Source organism: Apteryx mantelli, unplaced genomic scaffold, assembly GCF_036417845.1.
Source record: "Apteryx mantelli isolate bAptMan1 unplaced genomic scaffold, bAptMan1.hap1 HAP1_SCAFFOLD_86, whole genome shotgun sequence".
Taxonomy (NCBI): domain Eukaryota; kingdom Metazoa; phylum Chordata; class Aves; order Apterygiformes; family Apterygidae; genus Apteryx; species Apteryx mantelli.
This window is the reverse complement of record NW_027118810.1, coordinates 1-20,269: the sequence shown is the minus strand read 5'-3', so window position 1 is coordinate 20,269 and position 20,269 is coordinate 1. Positions and strand designations below refer to the sequence as shown.

At 45.4% G+C, this 20,269-nt stretch overlaps 2 protein-coding genes across 2 annotated transcripts; both read left to right on the top strand.

The window, feature by feature from the left end:
- Positions 1 to 1,043: 1,043 nt before the first annotated feature.
- On the top strand, positions 1,044 to 1,967 carry LOC136996732 (olfactory receptor 12D1-like; the record flags this gene model as incomplete). Its single annotated transcript, XM_067317565.1, has 1 exon — positions 1,044 to 1,967. A coding segment is annotated over exon 1 (924 nt), but the record flags the coding sequence as incomplete, so codon positions are not given.
- A 12,375-nt stretch (positions 1,968 to 14,342) lies between these two features.
- Positions 14,343 to 15,278, top strand: LOC136996731 (olfactory receptor 4E1-like). The gene has a single exon (XM_067317564.1). It carries the CDS (start codon positions 14,343 to 14,345, stop codon positions 15,276 to 15,278), a length of 936 nt encoding a protein of 311 aa, XP_067173665.1.
- Positions 15,279 to 20,269: the final 4,991 nt, after the last annotated feature.

Genomic DNA, 20,269 nt, shown 5'->3' with positions numbered 1-20,269 from the left:
ATGAAGCCATGATACCTATTCAACTTATTATACTTGGGAATTTCAAAAAGATGTAACAAACTTGTTGGAAAATTCCCCATTAAAACTGTTACTCTTTCTGAGAATTAGGTGTTATAACCTCGCATATTTCATTTTTCTTCTTTTTTTTTTTTTTTGATTCTACACCTTCCTCCTGCTTATGAGAGCTTGCTGTACAAATAATCATTACCAATATTAACAGGATGTGGCTAGAAGAAGAGGAAAACTAACTGTTGTTTTATCAGTGATCAGTTCAACTCCCCACAACATCATTAGATTTCTGTGTCCCTAAAACACTATGCCTTGATGTTTTCAGAACTGAAGTCCCATAAGATTCAGAGGCTTGATCCCAAGAGGAGTTATCAGAGAGACAGAAATTTTCCTTTGCTGGAAATAAATGTGATTGTTTCAGTGGCAGAGAGTACTGTATAAAGGCTTTCTGACTCCACTGAACAGCCAGAATTAATCCTCTTTGAAAGCAGTGTAATATATGTGATCAGCTATACTACTGTAGTTCTTTCAGCTTCGGGAGAGATACAGTTTATTCAGCTAGGAACTGGAATGAAGAAAACATATTACAGGACCCTTCTTTGACTTAGAGAAGGAAAACCTGCAGGATTTCAGAGTAATCTTCATGTAAACATTAGGTAACCAACCTTCATTCTTCCTTTCCTGCCTGCCTGCCTGCCTGCCTGCCTGCTTGTCTTTCTTCCTCATAATTTTCTTTGCTTGCTATTCTCAAACATGCCATTCCTTTCAGTGAGCTGGTACGCAGGTGGCAGTTCCAGCATCAGTATTGACCATATAGGTTACAACAGTTCCAGTATTTGTTGAAACAGCTGGGGTGGGAAATCAAGGAATTCTTGTGTGCCCCTTTCCAGACTCAATATCTGATCTTTTCCATTTATGAGGCAGCATCAGCTGATGATGCAGCTTATGGAAGAGGACTCTGGGAAATGGATATAGCAGCTCAGAACAGAAAGATAGGAAGTTACTGCTAAGTTATTATCTCTTTCCCTGCAGGGATGGATAACCAGACAGAGGTGAGGAAGTTCATCCTCCTTGGCCTGAGCAATGTTCAAGGGCTGCAGAAATTCCTGTTCATGCTCTTCTTACTGCTCTACGTGTCTACCCTGCTGGGGAATATGGCAATCATGATTGTAGTGGCATGTGAACCCCGGCTACACACCCCCATGTACTTTTTCCTCTGCAACCTCTCCTGCCTAGATATTTTCTTCTCCACAGTTACCGTGCCCAAGATGCTGGCTGGGTTCCTCTCGGGGCACCAGGGCATTTCTTACACTGGCTGCCTAAGCCAGCTCCACTTTTTCTACTTCGTGGGAAGCAGTGAAGCTTTACTTCTGGCTGTCATGGCCTATGACCGCTTTGTGGCCATCTGCAACCCCCTGCGCTACACCCTGATCATGAGGCCACGGGCCTGCCTGCTGCTGGCTGCAGCTGCTTGGACTATTGGCTTCCTTCATGCTCTGATGCACGCAGTCATGACCTCCCGGCTCCATTTCTGTGGCCCCAACCACATCCACCACTTCTTCTGCGAAATTAAGCCCCTGGTGAGACTGGCCTGCAATAACAGCCAGCTCAACCTGAGCCTTCTCAACATCATCACAGGGAGTATTGCAACAGGCCCCTTTGTCTTCACACTCTTTTCTTACCTATACATTTTTTCCTTCCTCCGACTGAAAGTCCAGTCCAAGGAGGGAAGGAGGAAAGCCTTCTCCACTTGCATCTCCCATCTCACAGTAGTGGCTTTACTCTATGTCCCTGTTATTTTTAACTATGTGCCACCTTCCTCAGGGAATTCACCCAGCTGGACAATGATAGCCACGCTTATGTATAATGTTGTCACGCCAGTCCTCAATCCTTTGATCTACACCCTGAGGAATGTGGAGGTGAAACATGCCCTAAAGAGAAGACTTTTCTCCAGAGAGTTACTAGCACAGAAAATGTTCTGCCTTGCAGCTTGTGTGGGGTAGTAGGCAATGGACAATGCAATCAGAGGAGCTTTTGGCTCAAGACTGTGTTGTGCAGAAATCTGCTTTTCACTGCCAGCTGCCTGGGTCCCTTCAGAAAAACCCTGCATACTGGATATGGCCTTATGTCTCCTATCTTGGGCAATATCAGTGTTCATGGAACAGACACTCTCATTCATCCAAGTGGAAAAGAGAAGTGTCTCCAGAGAGTGATACTTCAATAAAAACACCTTATTAGAGTGATTTACCCTCAAATGTCACTTGATTTTTCTTCTCTCTCTCTTTTTTTTTTTTTTTTTTTTTTTTAAAGGCAGCTGAATCCCACCTCCAGTCAGAGCTGTCAAGAGAAGTCAGGGCATGATTCACCTTATCCTAAAGCCGATGGACAAGGAGGGATTCAGTTGTTTCAGTGGGATTCAGTTGGCCACATACAGACATGTATGTCATGCCACTTGAAATAGTATGGGTATCTCAGCTGGTGTCTCTCTGATGCTCCAGAAAGGCATAGGTCTCCCATAGGCCCTATGCCAGATCTACCAGTCCTGTATGGGTGTCAGATATCCTAGGGCCTCTAAGATGGTACTAGACGCCTTTGCGTAGGCAACTTCATTTGCCAATAACTCACATAATACATTGTGCCTCTTAATATGGGTGTTCTGTACAGCAGGGCAATAACCAACAATATGGGAGCAAGCTTTGCTCTCCACCAAACAATGCCTGCCGATCTTTTTTAGGGTCTCCCCTCTTTCTCTAGCCAGGAATTCCCTGGTAGCATTTACATTGGCTCATGGTTGTAACACAGTTACAAGCTTTCTACGGGGAATGTCTCTATAACTTTCCTGCCCAGCATTACTGATAGTGTCATTTCCAAAGTTTGAAATACCACAACCTTGGCAATGTAGCTTGGACCATTTCACAAATTCCTCCTTCCTCCAATTCTGTAGACTTGGAAAGATAACTTTTGGAGAGGGATCTCCCATTCTAAGACCACCTCGTCCTCTTCACGTGTGACTGGGATCACTTTGATCACTGTTTTATCCAAAACTGATGGTCTCTCATGTTTGCTACACTCAGCTGCCACCCACAGTCTCTCAAAATCTTTATCAATACCTTCCTTTAGCTCTACAGATCAATTAATGCTATATTGGGAGTGGGTAATTCTATGCAGCCTACGAGCCTGCACATCTGAGATCAAACCAGCCAGCTGAGTGATCCCCAAACCACAGTCTTTAGTATTTGAGTAGAACATGGAACCACAGGTACAGGCAGGAAGATGTTACCAGCCTTTAGCTGCTGACTGAACACTCAAGTCAAGCCTGTGGAGGTACACCATGGTCCATGAGATAGACTGACTTTGTGATTGCTTAACCCTTCAAGATATTGACCTTCTGCAGTGGTTTTAATGGTGCCTTTCCAATCCACCTTAACCAGGACTCAAGTGTTTTCTTATAGCTCGAGTCTTCGTATCCCGTTTGTGAGTGCTGTAAGATCTAGGTGGAGAGACAAGGGTGAGTGGATTGGGCCCAGAAACTGGAGTCAGACCTCAGGTGATAATGGCTCCTGTGTCTGTGGTGCCAGTAACTGGGGAAGAGAGGGTCCTAGCATCAGTCACCGGAGCAGGACCATGGGTTGTTGGGCCAGTGTACTCAAATATCAGCTACAGAGGGGGCCAGGGTGAGTGGAGTGAGGGTCTCAGTGTCAGCAGCTGGAGCAGGGATCACAGGTCATAGTGCCCGTGTACCTTGGCAATAGCTGCGGGCGGAGGGGGACAGAGTGTTTGTATTTCCCCTTAACCTGGGGGGTGTGTGTGTGTGTGTGTGTGTGTCTGGGTCTGGGTCTGGGTCTGGGATACACACTCAGCCTCACTACTGGTTGAATTTGCAAACAGGAGAGCAGCAGCTGTGCTTGGGATGGAGAGGCCTCCCCTCAGTGCACCAGGCTGGGCTCCATTGCCCAGACAGGAATCCTTGGGTCCCAGAGCCTGCTGGAGGCAGCGCCTTTATAACATCCCTCAACAAAATTACAATTTTGTAAGGGGGTGGTGCACAGAAAGTTGACTTTTGCATTGGAGATACCATTATGTCAATCAGATACCATTATGTCGATATCTAAAGAACCACATGACCAAGACACAGTTACTAGTTGAAGCAGCATTGTTCACTCATGCAAGCTTCATAATAAAATCCTTTGCCTATTTGCTAATCCTAACCACAAAGACCTTGCCAACAGGCAATAAAGTTTTGCACCCGGTAGAAAACTAAAAAATATAATTCTGAGTAATACAGCCAAAAACATTGATTTTTTTCTTCTCCACTCAGGAAACTGGCCAGCGTCTTGGGCATGACAGTGGAACATTGACAGATTTCCCAAGCAGAAGTACATGGGTTATGAAAGTGCAAATCAGCCACAAACAGCGCAACAATGAGGCTGTTCCCAGACATGGTCACAGTGTAAATCATGAGGAACGCTAGAAAGAGAGGTATTGACATTTATAAAGGTTTCCAAATGCCAGTAGAATCATTTTCCTGACCTGGTTTTAAAGTCCTCATTCATTTTTTTGTCATGAATTGCACCTAGAAAAATAAATAACAGATTAAAAACCAGGTAAAAAGCATTAATGAGAGTAGTTTTACATGTATTCTGTATTTGAAACACACTGTAGTGTGTTTCGTTCAGTGAAGATCAAAACTAAAGAGGAAAAATTTCTGCCCTCTTTTAAGACTCATTTTAAAACAGGTATTTGATGGGGGTGACGGAAGAGTGTGAATTGCCCTCAAGATGTTTCTCCTTTTGCACTTACTGCAGGAAGGGTTTTTATGATTTAGGTTCAGAAGAGCAGACCCTCGCTCCAGCAGGAGTCAGGAGAGTGACTCCTAAAGGATCCATCTCCCTTACCTTCAGACATCTCCAATACGGACATCCACAGCTGGTGGTGTTGTTTTAGGTTCATTTTACAAATGAAAGAGGACTTGCTGCCTGCCTAGACACACTTTTCTTGTGACACCTGAGATGCCATAAAATATCTTCAGGGGCTGGTAAGTACAACACAAGGGAGACCCTTGGCTTGTGGAGCACAAACTGGAGGTCAGACGGAAAACCTGGGGGCCTCCCTGATGGTACAAGATTCCTATGTGTGGCCAAATAAACTGAGCCATAGATTCCCATTTACTGTAACAGGAGCTTTGGAGGGATGTGCACATATATCCTGTAGAAACATAAACGCAGATAGGTGAACCTGGTTTTAAAGTCCGTCCCTACCTGAGGAGACGAATCATACCTGAGATATGACCAATTCTATTACCTGCACAAAGGCAATACAAGTTTTGGTATAGATATCTATACGATAGAAATCTGATTTTGGATGGATGAATCTCACATCTAAGGCTGGAGAAAATAAACACCTTCTTCTTTTTGAGCATTTAGCTACCACATAACTTACATTATAGCAGTGTTAACGCTTTGGTGTTCTACACACAAAATAGTAGAAGAGGATGTTATTGATTCAAAGCATTTGTAATCTTAGAGTCATAGAATAATTGGAAGAAACCTCCAGAGGTCATCTAGTCTAAAACCCTCCTCAAAGCAGGTCTAATAAGATGAAATTGTTGGGGATTTGTCTGGTTAAGTCTTGAACACCTCCAAGGATGGAGATTCCATGACCTTTCTGGGGAACTTCTTCCAGTATCTGAGCACTCTCATGGTAAATAATAATAACAATAATAACAAATTAAATAGAAACATATATCTAATAAGAATTTCCCATGTTCCAACTTGTGTCCATTACCTCTTGCACTATCACTGTGCAGATCTGAGATGAGCCTGGCTTTGTCTTCTCTGTATCCTCTGATCAGGTAGTTGTAGATAGCAAAAAGGTGTCCCATGAACCTTCTCCTCCTAAGGCTGAACAAGCCCAGTTTCCTCACCATCTCCCTGTACATCATGTGCTCAAGTCCCCTGAACATCTTGATAGCCTCCACTGGACCTGCTCCAGTATGTCAATGTTTCTCATGTACTGGGGAGTCCAAAATTGGACACAACGCTCTAGAGGTATTCTCACAAGTACTAAAGAGAGGGTAAGGATCACTTCCCTCCGGGCCTGCTGGCTGCACTCTTACTAATACACCCAAGATGTGGTTGGCCTTCATTTGTTGCAAGGGCACACTGCAGACTCGTTTTCAAGCTCTTGTCTTTCAGAATCCCCAGATCTTTCTCTGCAGACCTGCTTACTAGATAGTTGGACACAGCCTGCACTGTTGCATGGGGTTATTCCACCCAGATTCGAGCCATAGGATTTGCTTTTCCTTCATTTCAGGAGGTTCCTGTTAGCCCATTTCTCCAGCCTGTCAAGGTCCCTCTGAATAGCAGCCATGCCCTCCAGTGTATCAGGTCCAACAAAGCATCTCTCCCAGTCAGTTCATCAGTCACCTTCACCAAGAAATTGTCTTCTGTGAATTCCAGAAATCTGCTCAGTTCCTTGTGCCCAGCTGTGCTGCCCTTCCAGCAGACATCAGGGTGTTTTGAATCACCCGTGAGTACCAGGGGCTGTGACAGTGAGGCTTTCTCCTGCTATAGGATCATCTTATGACTGTGTCCCCCACCACAGCACCTTTGTGAGTTGGTCCAGAGATTTCCACGTCCCTGGCTCTGCACTGGATGAGCAGTTTCCTGGCTGCATGGCTGCCATGGACTTGATTAATGCCAAGAGCCCTGCAACACCCCCCTGGAAGATAAAAACCAAGGAACATAATTGCACGCTAACTGGGCCAAGTATGACACCCACAGACCATGGCTCTGTTCTCACCACACACAGCCTCAGAACCAAGATCCCTGCACCACCAGAGCTCTGCCAAGCCCCACAGCCTGCCACCCTGAATCACCCAGGCTCCGGGACTGTAATTCTGCCTCTGCCTCAGTCACTGCCCTACTCCCTCCAAAACACTATGAGTGGCTTTACAGATGTCTTTGAGAAGAAGGGGGAAGAAATGCTACCACCCTATGACACATATGACTGCCACATTGACCTGATCCCAAGAAAGGGGATGCCTTGCCACCCTGAATTAGCAGCCCTCAAAGAACACCTCAGGGACAATCTGGCACAGTGGTTTATCTACCTCTCCTAGTGGCTCCTCATGCCAGAGGAGGGGAGGAAGACTACGGCCCTGTATGGATTACAAGAGGCTTAACAATATCGTGGCAAAGAACTGGCACCCTCTGCCCCTCACCCCACAGCTATTAACAGTCGTCATAGGCCTCAACTTGCTTTTGAATTTCATTCAGTTTCTGCCAGTTAGCAGCTGCTCAGGTCTTGTCCCATCTAGGATCAGGAGAAGTGGCCTTTTCTAATCATTCCATAGATAAAGCCTATTCAATCAGTGTATCCATTGCTAATTCTGTATCGTTCTGACAATGGCAATTAATGTGATAATATAGCTCAAGCAAATGGCCCAGACCAGCTGAGCTGTGGTTCAATCTCAGGATATGGGAAGCAATACACACACTCCTAAACTTGTAAATTACACATCTACAGTTTAAGTAAAAAAAATATTGCTACTATGTAATTTAAATGACTAACACACTATAAGTGCTTTATAAGATACACTCAACATACGGCAGTAATTGCGAAGCTACAAACATTTATACATTCAACACACAACAGTAGTTTGACAGTACTGATCAGCCTGTTCCTACTGTCTATGTACTAAAAGCATATGACCTGAGAGTATTCACACGTTGCAGCTTTCTGGCATGGGTGTGGAAGCTCCACTGCAATGTCTTGCAGCAGTTTGGAAGTCAACCAGGAGGGCTGAGCAGCAGTCAACTACCTTCAAATTTTCTCCCACACAGATTTTGCAGTTGGAGGTTTTATTATCAGTGAGTCATTCTGGAGCATTTGTTCCTTTGTCAGAGGTGGGATGTCTCCAGCTGCAGCTACTCTGTTTCTGACTGGCTGTCATTCTCACTGTGGCTCTTTTGGCCATTGCTGAGTGATAATGTTTCCACTTGTTCACAAATCACCAACCACAGGCAATAAGATCTTGTATGTATTGAAATCCAAGGTCATCTCCAACAGCTTCCTGTGTTGAGCTTGGACCTGACTCATTATCTTGCCTGGTCTGATGATTATTACACTGCTGACAGAACCCACTGCTATCCGCAACCGAGACCTGCTTGGGTGCTGTGGGACTGTGCTCTGTTGGTGCAGGTGCTGCCCATGCTGTGGCCACCCTGGGCTCCCAGCTCACCTTTGCTTGTGGAGCAGCCCCGCTTGCTGCTTTCTGACATCTTCTTAGAAAAGAACCTGTGACTTTAGTAACTCTCCCAAGCAGTCACTCAGGTGTTGGAGGGACTGTCACAGGATGTGTGCCTGTGTCTGTAAGAACTTGAATATCTCAGTAATGGACTCTGTGCTTCAGTTTAAAAGCCCCAGTTCCCAAGATTTAAGAGGAACTGTTCTGAGTGATTGCACTTCAGGCTGAAACAAGAACTTATGCATTTGGAAAGGAACAGAGGACTGCAACTCTAAAAGAAAGAAAGACAGCCAAGATTTTTCTTATGCTTCTCTATCAGGGGAAGTCTGGCTTTATTACTTGGGAGAAGAATATTTGGCTGAATTCATTACGCGTAACACCATTTACACAACATCTTGAGTTTGCATTTGCTACAGTCTGGCCTGAAACCTCTGTATTGACAGTCTCTTAATCCAGGTCAACAATTGCTCGCTGCATAAGAAGTAACAAACAGAAGAGATTCCAGAACTCCAAAGCAGGGCAGAATTAGTAATAGTACTGAATTATTTTTCATGCTCTTCCCAGAGAAGTCTCATATGTAGCTACATGCATTTGCAGAGAGAATTTCAAATATTCTTTGGGTGCTGTGTTCACAGGAATTTTTATAAAGGAAAACTGATACAGTGTATTTTTTTCAATTTTACTATTCCGCCTGTCAGCCCAATGTAATTCAGCCTAGCACCACCAACAAGATTGCAAATATCCCACTTTATTAATAGAATACTGACTCTTAGCTGGTTTCATTATAAATGCATCACCTACTTTGATCTTCTAGTGAGCACAGGGCTGAATTCAACTCGCATTGCAAATCAAGCAGGTTTTTCAAGAAGACTATTCAGTCCTGTCATTTGGGTTGATATTCTTATTCTTATTCTTATTATTTTCTTGTGTCATTTCTCAGTGATGGATTATCCATCACTGCCTTTTGTAAACTACTCCAGCTGACAATTATTCTATTGAAAATACTCTGTAACCCCTGCTGCCTCACTGACCAGCTAAATACCTTTGCTACATCAAAAAGGCTCCTGGTCTCCCTGAAGGCAATTAGAGGCTTTGATCAACCTATTCCTATACTTTTTTCTTGGTGAATAAATAAATAAATAAATAAAGATAACTAGATTTATTGCTTTAAGTCTTACTAGCAGGTATGTCCTATCAAACAGAAAAGCTTATTATAAGAAATTTAACTCTTTATTTTATGACTTCGGGCTTTTATGTGGAAAAGAGTAAGGGTTTCTTATATAGTAGACTGCAAAACAACATTGACAACTAAACCTAGCTCCTGAATTAATAACCTTTGCTATAGAGTTATGGAGTTCACTAACACAAGACAGCTCTATGACCAAAAACGTAGCAGGGTTCCAAGAAGGACTCAGCATGTCTAGGGTAAAGGAAAGTAAAAAGGCTGGGCTTTAAGAGCCAATATAAATGTGCTGGTTACTTCAGCCAATGATCTTAGTGTCTTTCACAGTTATTGTGTCTACAGTGACGTATAAACTGGGATGCATAAATCCCACTCAGCAGGTCTCTCCATTCCTTTATTTTCTTATTTCTGGTAGGAATATGAAAGGATCAAAATAGATCTCAAGTACTAACACCTCCCCCCCCCCCCCCAAAAAAAAAAAGATGTTTCTGTGAAAAATTTCCTTCCCTCTGTCATGACCAAAAGCATGGCAGAAGTGACACTGAACCAGACCACAGTGAGATAGTTCATCCTTCGGGCACTTCCCTCCAGCTTAGAGGCACAAATGATCCTCTATGTGGTGTTTCTGCCCCTCCACCTCATGACTCTGGCTGGCAATCTCCTTGTAATGCTGTCTGTTGACCACGACTGACACATCCTTGTAGCCACATGCCTCTTCTTCAGCAACCCTTTTTTTCCCCAAGATCCACCATTTGTCTGTTACAGAGCCTGAAATGTTGGGTGACCTCTTCTGTGCAGAGAAGATCATCTCTTTGGAAGGATGTATGTCCCAGATGTTCTTCCTTCATCTCTGTCTGTACAGAGACCTGCCTCCTTGCTGTAACAGCCTATGACTGCTGCAGGGCCATCTGCAACCCCATGCACTATCATCTCACACTCATGCGAGACTATGCCTACAGCTGGCTGGGGCTGTGTGCATGGGGACAGGGATCCCCTGTGGCCTGACTGGAATTACGATCAAACTGCCCTACTTCACAGAATTTGACAGCTTGGTCTGTGATGTGCAGCCAGTGATCAAGCTGGCTTGCACAAACACCTACATTATTGAGATGCTGAAAATCTCCAGCTCTGGGCTCATCTACGCTTGCTTCATGGTCCCACTGGCCTCTTATGGCATCCTCCTAGTCTTGCTAAAGAAACATCTGTCCAGAGGTTTGCATAAGGCCTTCAATGCTTCTGCCATCTGGCTCATGGTTGTAATGCTCTTCCTGGGATATTGCATCTTCATTTACTCCTGTTTTGGCACCAGCTTCACTGAGGGCACTGTGATATCAGTCTTCATAAAACAACCATCACCTCCTGCTAAATCCCATAATCTGCATCCTAGGAAATGAGTACATGAGGTGGGCACTCCCCAGGCTAATTGGGAGAAAAGTAGCCACAGAGGAGAAATAAAAGCTAGAGCAAAAGCAGCTGCACTTTCCAGGGTCAGCTGCTGTTTTTCAGCTTTACCAGCAATAGGTAAATTTCATTGTGACAAATTAGCATCTAACCTCTTTCTGTGCAGATAATCCTGGTACCTCAGTTTGTAACCTGCAGGCCATACATATCAGCCTGTGTCTGAACTCTCTTGCCTCACCGAGAAACATTAAAAAAAAAGTGGTTTCTTCCAAGATTAAGTTACCATACAAAAGACGTCACTTTCTACCCTTTTTTTTTTGGAAGTGTATTCAAAGCAATGTGCAAGTTTTCATTTTGAGATAGGATTTTAGGAAGCTGAGGCTTGGTTAATTCCTTTGCTTGATTTTCCCCTTTTTTCCCCACACTGTTCTAAAATTGTTCTAAACTTCCATAGTTCTTACTGACAGAGCAGCTAAAGATGTAAATGAAGAACCGGAGAAAATAATCCTGCCCATACTTGACTTTTTGTCACTATTGCAAGGAGGTAAGAAACATAATGCTTGAATTCCATTCATTAGGCATATTGTTTATTAATAGTTCTCTCTTTTTAAGGAAAATCCCTTAAGATGAGTGCCTGGAGCAGCAATCCTTTGTCAGTTCTCCATCGGTGCTTTTGATCACTCAGTTTGCACTAGCTGCAGTGTGCAGATTTTCAGCATGGCAGCTCTTATTCAGAGGCCTTCTTGCACACTGAGTTTGTGATCCCTTTCCTAAGTCCAGGTCATTTTGGCAGAGCTCATGGGCTGTATTCTGCTCTCCCAGTGCATAAACTTGGTGTTAGGTCACCAAGAACAGCTTTAAGAAGGCAAAGCGAGTTATGTGGCATGGGTGAACATTTGTTCTTTGTCTCCAAAGGCCATTGAAATGGACTTTGAACAATTGTGCGAACTACTATAACCACACAGATTTGCTGGGTGACTAACTGGACCCACAGCTCTACTCCCAAGGGACTTATTAAATCTCTTCCAAAGCTTATACTGTCAACAACCTAGGATAATTTAACAAATCCCTTTGTGACTGTCTAGTAAGGCATGAATTTAACATTCCTTGAGCCCCAAATCTGTCTTTCAGACAAGCACACAGCCCAAGCTTTATCAGGTCTCTATGACTTCATCACAGCACAAAAAGTTCTGTATTTGGTGTTCAGAGTAATTGAGTACCACAAACTCTTGCTCTCCAGAACTAGCCGTTATGGGGGAGGGTTGAAGATGTAAGTCACCTCTACATCCCTGTTTATCTTGTCAGCGTTGAGCTTCAGCTTCTGATTTGGGGGCATTTCTTCTTCATATTGGCAGGTATACTTTGGAAGTAGGCAAGAAGTTCAGTTTCTATTTTGATTTTTGCATTGTTCATGAAGTGACCAATTGAGAAATTATTTTTGTTTCTCTCTCTCTCTCTCTCTCTCTCTTTTTTTTTTTTTAAGTAAAGACTTGCACTAGTTAAATATCAGGACAATCTTTCAGTACGAGGGGACCATCTGCTCAAGATAACTTGGCTATATTAGAGGGACCAAAAAAAAAAAAAAAAAAATCCAAACCAAAGCGAACCCTGCCTGTTCAGTTGCAGGAATTACCAATTCCTCTGGCTAGAGGAATTTACGGATGCTGATAAAAAGGAAGAAATTTGTTTATCTATCTCCATTTTTCAGACCAAAAATTACTTTTTCTTTTATGGAGAAAAAACACTGGAATTCAACTCACAATCATTCTTTTTCCGGACACCACTGGAAACTACATAAGTAAGCTCACTTTTCCTCCCTACTCTGTTTCCTTTTGGGTTTGTTGCAGGGAGAAGGGGCTGAGATATTGACTGGAAGGAGAACAACACTTCTGTTTGGTTGCTTTTCAGTTATTTTTGTAAGACCTTGAGTACAGGAGGAAATCAGGCATCTGATTCTACCAGGTGTCTTTGGAGACATCAGTATCTGTCTCTCAGCAGACTCCAAATGAAGACAGGAGCCTCTATGCATGTCCTTGGCAACTTTAGAGCCCTGTGAAAATGCTAGTCATGGGAGCTGTAACAGGAAAATACTAATGTGAATCTACATTTTACAGGCTTGTGGCTCCACTTGTAACAGCTGCAGACCACTTTTGGGGTATTCAGCCATTTCTGGAGCGTCCACATGCTGTTAGAAATGTAGCTATCGTTCAGGTGCTTGGTTAGCCCTGTTCTCAGAAGCTCAGCATGTCAGCAGCAAGGAAACCACAGTGACATTGATTTCCAAATACAAGAACTCTGGGTTCATGCTCAGAGATGGCTTCATTTTAGCAAGGTGGGGAACTTTGAGAAGTCCTGCCATTTCCCACATCATTATTTTTGTTGCATGACCACCTTGAACCATGCACTGCAAACAAGCTTTCTCCTTTGTTGGACAGGGTTCCTATTTGATGTCCTCTCGTCTCACTCCTATTCCAAAGACAAGATTTTGTGTTTGTGCATGTGTACTTTTAATTAGTTTGCCAAAATTTTTAAATTTTCATTTCAAAATGAAAATAAAATCACAGGAACACTGGAATATGGAATGGGCAGAGATATTCAAGGTTACTGAATTCGTGACCGCAGGTGTTGCATTGCTTGATCCCTTGTAAATACATCAGATATCAAGCAGCTAAGGTTTCTGACTGGTTCCTGACTGAAAAACAGGTGAATCTGTTCTCCCCAAGCAAGGTCGCAGCTGGGAAAGTGAACACCACACTCAAATGAATTTGCAGAAAGCTATCTAGCAGGAAAAGAAGGTGTCATGCCACTCTCAGAGACTGTGCTGGGTGCTCTTACTTTTGGGAGGAGGTTGGAAAACCAGGCAAGACTTAGCAAATAGCAGCAACAAGTATCTAGGGTCTTAAAAATGATCTTTTAGTGAAAGCCTAAATCCCTAGTCTATGAGATCTATGAAGACGTTAGCACTGACTTCACTGAAGTCTATTCAGATGTCATCTCACTAAACTGCAATGCCCAACACAGAAGTCTTCCACTAATCATTTGGTTTCCTCTACAGTGAAGGAAGAGGAATAACTGCAGGCACAGATTCATCCATTTTATGTCTGACAATTGCAGACAGGTAGCTTAAACTAGACACCTGAAATCAGGAAAGATGGATCCTGAGATACATTCTGCCAGGAGGCAAATCTTCCTGCTACCTGATAGCTCCTGAGTAAGTCAGAGAAGTAAGTCAGCTTGCATTGCATTGTCTGGAAACTGAAGAAATCTCACAGTCTCCCCTGAAAACCTGTTCCAGTACTCGCTTGTCCTTCAAACTTGAATGCCTCTGCCAATATTAGGCATCACCTTTTGGGTAAAACTACTAGGCTTTACCCTGTTCTGTCTTTATTCCGCCATATGTCTCAAGTTTGTATGATTGTCATCATGTTCTGTCCTCTCATACCATAAATTTAATTCACCTTTCACTGTGTCCTTTCTCCTAGGTGCAACGCAGCAATAAACATGGCGTGGCAGAATCACACTACAGTGAGTGAGTTCTTCCTCTCGGGCCTCACCACCAACCATGCTGTAGAGCTGACCCTCTTCACCATCTTCATGGTCATCTACATGCTGATTATTTTGGGCAACATGCTCATCATCTTCATGATTGTGCATGACCAGCGTCTGCACAGTCCCATGTACTTCTTCCTCAGCAACCTCTCTGTCATTGACGTCTGCCACTCCTCAGTGGTGATGCCCAAGATGCTGGCTGACTTCCTGGTGGACAAGAAGAGCATCTCCTTTGAGGAGTGCGTGGCACAGATGTTCTTCCTCCACCTCTTTGCCTGCACAGAGATCTTTCTCCTCACCATCATGGCCTATGATCGCTGCATAGCCATCTGCAACCCCATGCGTTATGGCACCATCATGAGCCGGAAGATGTGCCTCCAGCTGGCCACGGTCATGTGGATGGGAGGGCTGGTACATTCTATGTCCCTCACTGCCCTGACCCTCAATCTCCCATACTGTGGTCCCAGTGCTATTGACAACTTCTTTTGTGACGTCCCCTTGGTCATTAGGTTGGCCTGCACAAACACCCATGTCTTAGAAATGCTCATTGTTGCCAACTCAGGCCTCATCTCTGTGGTCTGCTTCCTGGTGCTGGTGACTTCCTATGTGGTCATCTTGGTCTCACTGAGGAACCATCTCTCGGAAGGGCAACACAAGGCATTATCTACCTGTGCTGCTCACCTGACGGTGGTGACACTTTTCCTGGGACACTGCATTTTCATCTATCTCAGGCCAGCCAAGACTTTACCTGCAGACAAAGTCGTGTCAGTTTTCTTCACGGCCATCACCCCTCTGTTAAACCCCATTATCTATACCTTTAGGAATGAGGACATGAAAAATGCTTTGAGAAAGCTGTGCAGGAGGCAGATTGATTCCCAAGACAAGTGACACTGTTGGGAGTGAACGGAAGGCTGCCAATCCCCGGGTATTGTCTGTCCCTATCCCCTCCCTCCAGGGCATGTATCTTCGGATTTTGTCTTCTCTGCACCCTTAGCACTGAGCTGAAATCAAACAATGGCACTGGCTCTCATCCACAACAAGTTCTTTGAGGGATGCTTTAAGCTCATTTATCAGAGGGAAAGTTTTGAAATAGAAATGCCAAGGATATTCTAGATTATTATCCTCTAAGAACCCAGCTCCTTTGGGCTGTTAATCTAAGCAGCCTAAGCATATTTTGCAGTAACACTTCTTCCATTCAAAGGAAATTTATCCCTTCACCCTAAGTACTACTAGAAGAAGTTAATGCTTTAGCAAACACAAGACTACTTGTTCAGTTTCTTCTTCTGGCCTGTGTGGTTAGCCTGAATTTGAGAGTTTCAAACTTGTCCTCACTCAGATAAGGATTTCATGGATGTACAGGTTTTGTGCAGACAGATATTTTTACCCCAAACCCTACTGCCCCTCTTTTCCTTGTATGCAGCAGGACAGATATTTTCTTTACTCAGGATGTTGCTAAATAAGCAGGTGAAGGCAGATTTGAGCTCTTTGCCCATTTTCAGCAGGGTGTCTGAATCAAATGATACTTTTAGCTTAGATACATCTACTTATCTATTTTCCATATGGCTGCACAAATGTGTTAGCATGACTTAGGGTGCAGCTTATGATTTGGAACAAGGAGTGAGGAGAGACAGAAACTCCCAAGTCTCCACTGCCATCAGGGAAAAGAGCAAATAGACACATGCTATGCCAATAGATGATGGTACAGTAGCATCAGCTGAGGAAGCTCATAGTCCTTGTCCTCTGGGCCACAGGCATACTCCTCTCTGGGGCAAAAGCATGACACAGATTCCTCCTGTGACAAATTGCCAAGGACCGTAGTGGGGTTTTGCTTGCATGCTTTTAGACTGAGGTAGCTGACCAATGTTAATGCTTACTCTTGCAAAACAGCCTCCTTCATCAAGAGACATAAGAAAACACAGAATACTGCCCTCACAGCCAGTGGCCTTCCTTTGCTGTCCACAGGAAATCAGCAGGAAGAGAACCCGTCTGATGGGCAAATGACTAAAGTTCAGCAGCCTCCCACTGCTCCCCACTGCTCCTAATTTGTGGCTAATTTAGGCTAAAGAAAATACTGAGAGAGAATGGGGCGTTATATCCTCACACAGCCAGATCTCTATGCAATGCTGCAGATTTACGGGGCTCCTGAGAACCTCTTGGGTTATGCTGAAGGAGGTAAAGAGTTTTTTTGTCTCTTGATCAAGAACAAAAATCCAGCACAGATGCTTTTACAGTGTCAAAAGGTACTTTGGAGGCCAGACTAGCTTCTGCCAACTCCCAGCCCTTCTCAGCTGTATTTCATGTAGCACATTAAAGCACTTTGTATGTGAGTGAGAGATTTCCCTTGCTCTGGTACTGCTGTAAGTCTACACCACCTCACCCTAGAGCTGGAGCAATTCATGAGCCAGCTGTGCTGACCCCATACTTTCAAAGAGCTCACAGTCTACTTATACGGGGTAGGGACTGGTCCCTGCCCTGCCACCATTTAATTCCCACTCTTGCTCTGCCTCCATCATATGAATTACAACTGGTTAGAATAGCTAGTTCCTCCAAGTCCTGTTGTAAATCTTTCACTGAGTTTTTTCTGCTTCATGAACAAGCAGCGCACATCCAAATTAACAACAATCTGGTGGGGGGGTGCAAGCCTCAGTGTCTGCCTCTGTCAGGAGGGCACATGTAATGATCTCATTGCCAGCAGGAGGGCAGGTACAAAGTCTGCGCATGCTGCAGGTGGCTGCATCCCTACCATGTCCGTTATGGACACAGCTGTCCTTTGAAAGTCAGCATGACCCAAGGAGGAGAAGCAAACTAGGAACTCATCACTGCGTCAGCTCATGCCCATGGGCCTGAACCAGTCAGTGAAGCAGACAAGTTCTAGGCCCAGAAGGGTAGGAGGGGTTCACAGGCCTATGGGGACAGTGCTTGTTGTGGGAAGGGGTGTGCACTCCATGCCTGCCCCATCTCGCCCAACTCCTTCCTCTACTCTTTGGGTCCCTGCCCAGGGAGTCCTGGGGTGGGGTGGGGAGGGGAGTGCCACACACTCCCTCATCCTCCATGGGGCAGGGTTACACCCCAGGCCCCCCAGCAGCAGGGAGGGTGGAGACGGGCACAGCTCCAATCATCTACCATTGCCAAGCAATGGCGAACAGAAATGGCCCCCATGATGCCAGGGCCTGTGATATCAGGGGGCTCCTCCACAGCTTCCCAGTGTAGGCAGCCGGTAGGGCCTCCACAGTGCCCTGGTGGGTGCAGGCAGGACAGGGATCTGCTCTGGGGTAGGTCTGGGCTGGTGCCCTGGGCAGGGAAGGGCCCTGAGGAACAGGGACAGGCCTCCGCAGGTGGTGGGGCAGTTCCCCTCCAGGCTAGGGGAGGTGAAGAGTCTCTGCAAGTTGGCTGCACTGCACAGTGCTGTGCTGAGCACTTGGGCTGAGCCCCGACCCTCACGTCCAGCCAGCGCACAGGGCGTTCCATGGCAGAGGGGGGATGCTGTGCGCCAGGCTGGGGCCCTGCTCTGGCATTTCAGATTCAGTCCTGGCAGGGCTCTTCAGTATTGAGTCAGCTCTCTGTTCTGATACCCAGTGCTGCAGCACTTCAGAAACATCTTCTGGTCCTTGCTTCCTTTGGCACTGATGGCCTTTGGGGTGGCTCTGAGCTAGTGCTGTCAGGGTTGGCTGTGTCCAGCTGCAGCCCTGCAGCAGGTGCACTGGGATGTCACAGCCGTGATTGTTGTCATATTCAGCAGAGACGCATCAGTTCACTGCTGAAAGGCTGCTGAAAGAGCTGGAGTGGGGTGCTGGCAGGTGGAGGAGGGAGCAGCGGGTCTTGGGGAGAGAATGTAATGATGCTGCAAGTGGCTTGAGAGAAGTTTGCTTTGCAGTCTTTCCTGGCACAACCTGTGAATGGCTTTCTTTTCCATGGAAAGTCTCCAGATCAGGGCTCTTTCTCTTTAACACCTTTGCAGTGGCATCACACAGAGCTTGAAGCCAGCCAGAATGTCTCATTCCTTTGTGACAGCCAAAGTGCGAACAATGGCTTAACCTGCAGACAGCAGAGTTTTAGGCTCCTGACTGTTCCCTTGGAATGATCAGTCAGTTTGGGTTTCAAAAATGAACCTTCCCTCCACACACACACACCTTTATTTTCCTTCAGGTAGAAAAGGAATTTCCACAGGAAAATGTGTCAGGAGTCCTCGCGGTTGAGACCACAGACCAGACAGTATGAGTATAGAATATGAGTATGACAAGAAGGGAAGAAAGCCTTCCAAATGAAGCCTCAGGTTCAATCACAGAATGGTAACTTGACCATTGCCTCTTTGGGTTTTTCTGTGGAAGCCAGTGAGAGTAGGATGCTGAATGAAGACTCTGTGCCAGTGGCTGGAAGGCCACAGAAGGAGGAAAGTCCCCAAGCCTTTCCCTTTCTGGCTTGGTGTTTCTTCTCTACTGACCAGTGCAGGGGAAGGCTTTGGGGAACAGGGGGTTGTGTGTGAGTGGATATGGGCAGTGGGGAGCTCCAAACTCCTTATGGTATGGGGAAAGAGGCAGGGGAGGCAGCTGAGAGAGCATGAAAGGGAGGGCTGTGCAGATGGATGAAGTTAGCTGCTTGTTAGTGACTTGATCTGGGAATCTGTTGCATTAACTCTCTGCTTGTCTATCTTCTTTCCCCTTGATGTAGCATCCTGGGACAATGAAGGAGCCAAGGGGATTGTGAAAGAAGGCATATGTGCCAATCCCATGGGACCAGACGTGATGGCTCTGCATGTGCTGGACAGCTGGCTGATGTCATTGCAAGCCCACCCTCAATCGTCTTGGAAAGACAAGAGTGATCAGGAAGGTTTCTGATGATTGCCAAAAGGCCCATGTCATACCCATTTGAAAGAAGGGCATCAAGGGAGATCCAGGGAACTATAGGCCTGTCAGCCTTACCTCAGTTCCTGGGAAGGTTTTGGAGCAAACGTTCATGGAAGTCCTTCCTAAACACAGGAAGGACAAGAATGAGATTGGTGAGCCAGTATGGATGATCAAGGCGATTGTCCCAGTTGCTCACCTTACTTTGACTTTTTTTCACTCTAGGTCTCCCTCACTTTACAGCGCTGTCTCCATCCCCATTGGGTGTTGCTTGAAAAACAAAGCTATGGGCTTCTGCAATTTGCTGATGTCTGAGCTCCCCAGCAAGCCATTTGGCTTCTTTCAAAGTCCTGCTAATGCTCCTCAGTCACCTAAGATATCCCAGTCCCAAACTTGCTTGTGTCCTCAAATTCATACTATATCCCAGCAGTGAACTGCACGTCCTTCTTCTTAAACATGACCACCGCATGCTCTGTGTTCTCCATCCTGCCTGTATATCAGCCACATTCCTACATGCACACAGCTCTTTTCCTGCACTCCTACGAGCCCCAGTAATGTTCCTGCTTTTCCTGCTGTAGTGGGACCTCACTCCAGGAGGTTCATAGATCCTCCAGGCTCATGGGTGTTTCCTGAGGTCCAGACAAGTGTGGAGCATGAAGGAGAGAAAAAGAGAAAGGCCATCTCTTTGGGCATGATTGAGCTCTGTCCACCCACACCCTAGCAGCATGCATTCCCCATCTCCCAGGCTAAGGCATACACACAAGATGGAAATGTCTCTGTCATCCCTAATGTGGTGAGAGGCCTTCAGCCCCACCATGTTCCCAGCACTCAGCTTCTCCTCCTCTACCCACACACGTAACCTCCTTTAACTATCTTGGCTCAGACGTGTGTTGAGGATGTACTGAAGCCCTCATCCACCATTGCCTTTCTCCCCACCTTCCCCTCGACCCTCTATCCCAGCCCTACATAGTGGCAAACACTGCCTCTCGGCTGTGACCCACTGACCCTTCAGAAGAAACCTTGGGCTTCCTGGCATTT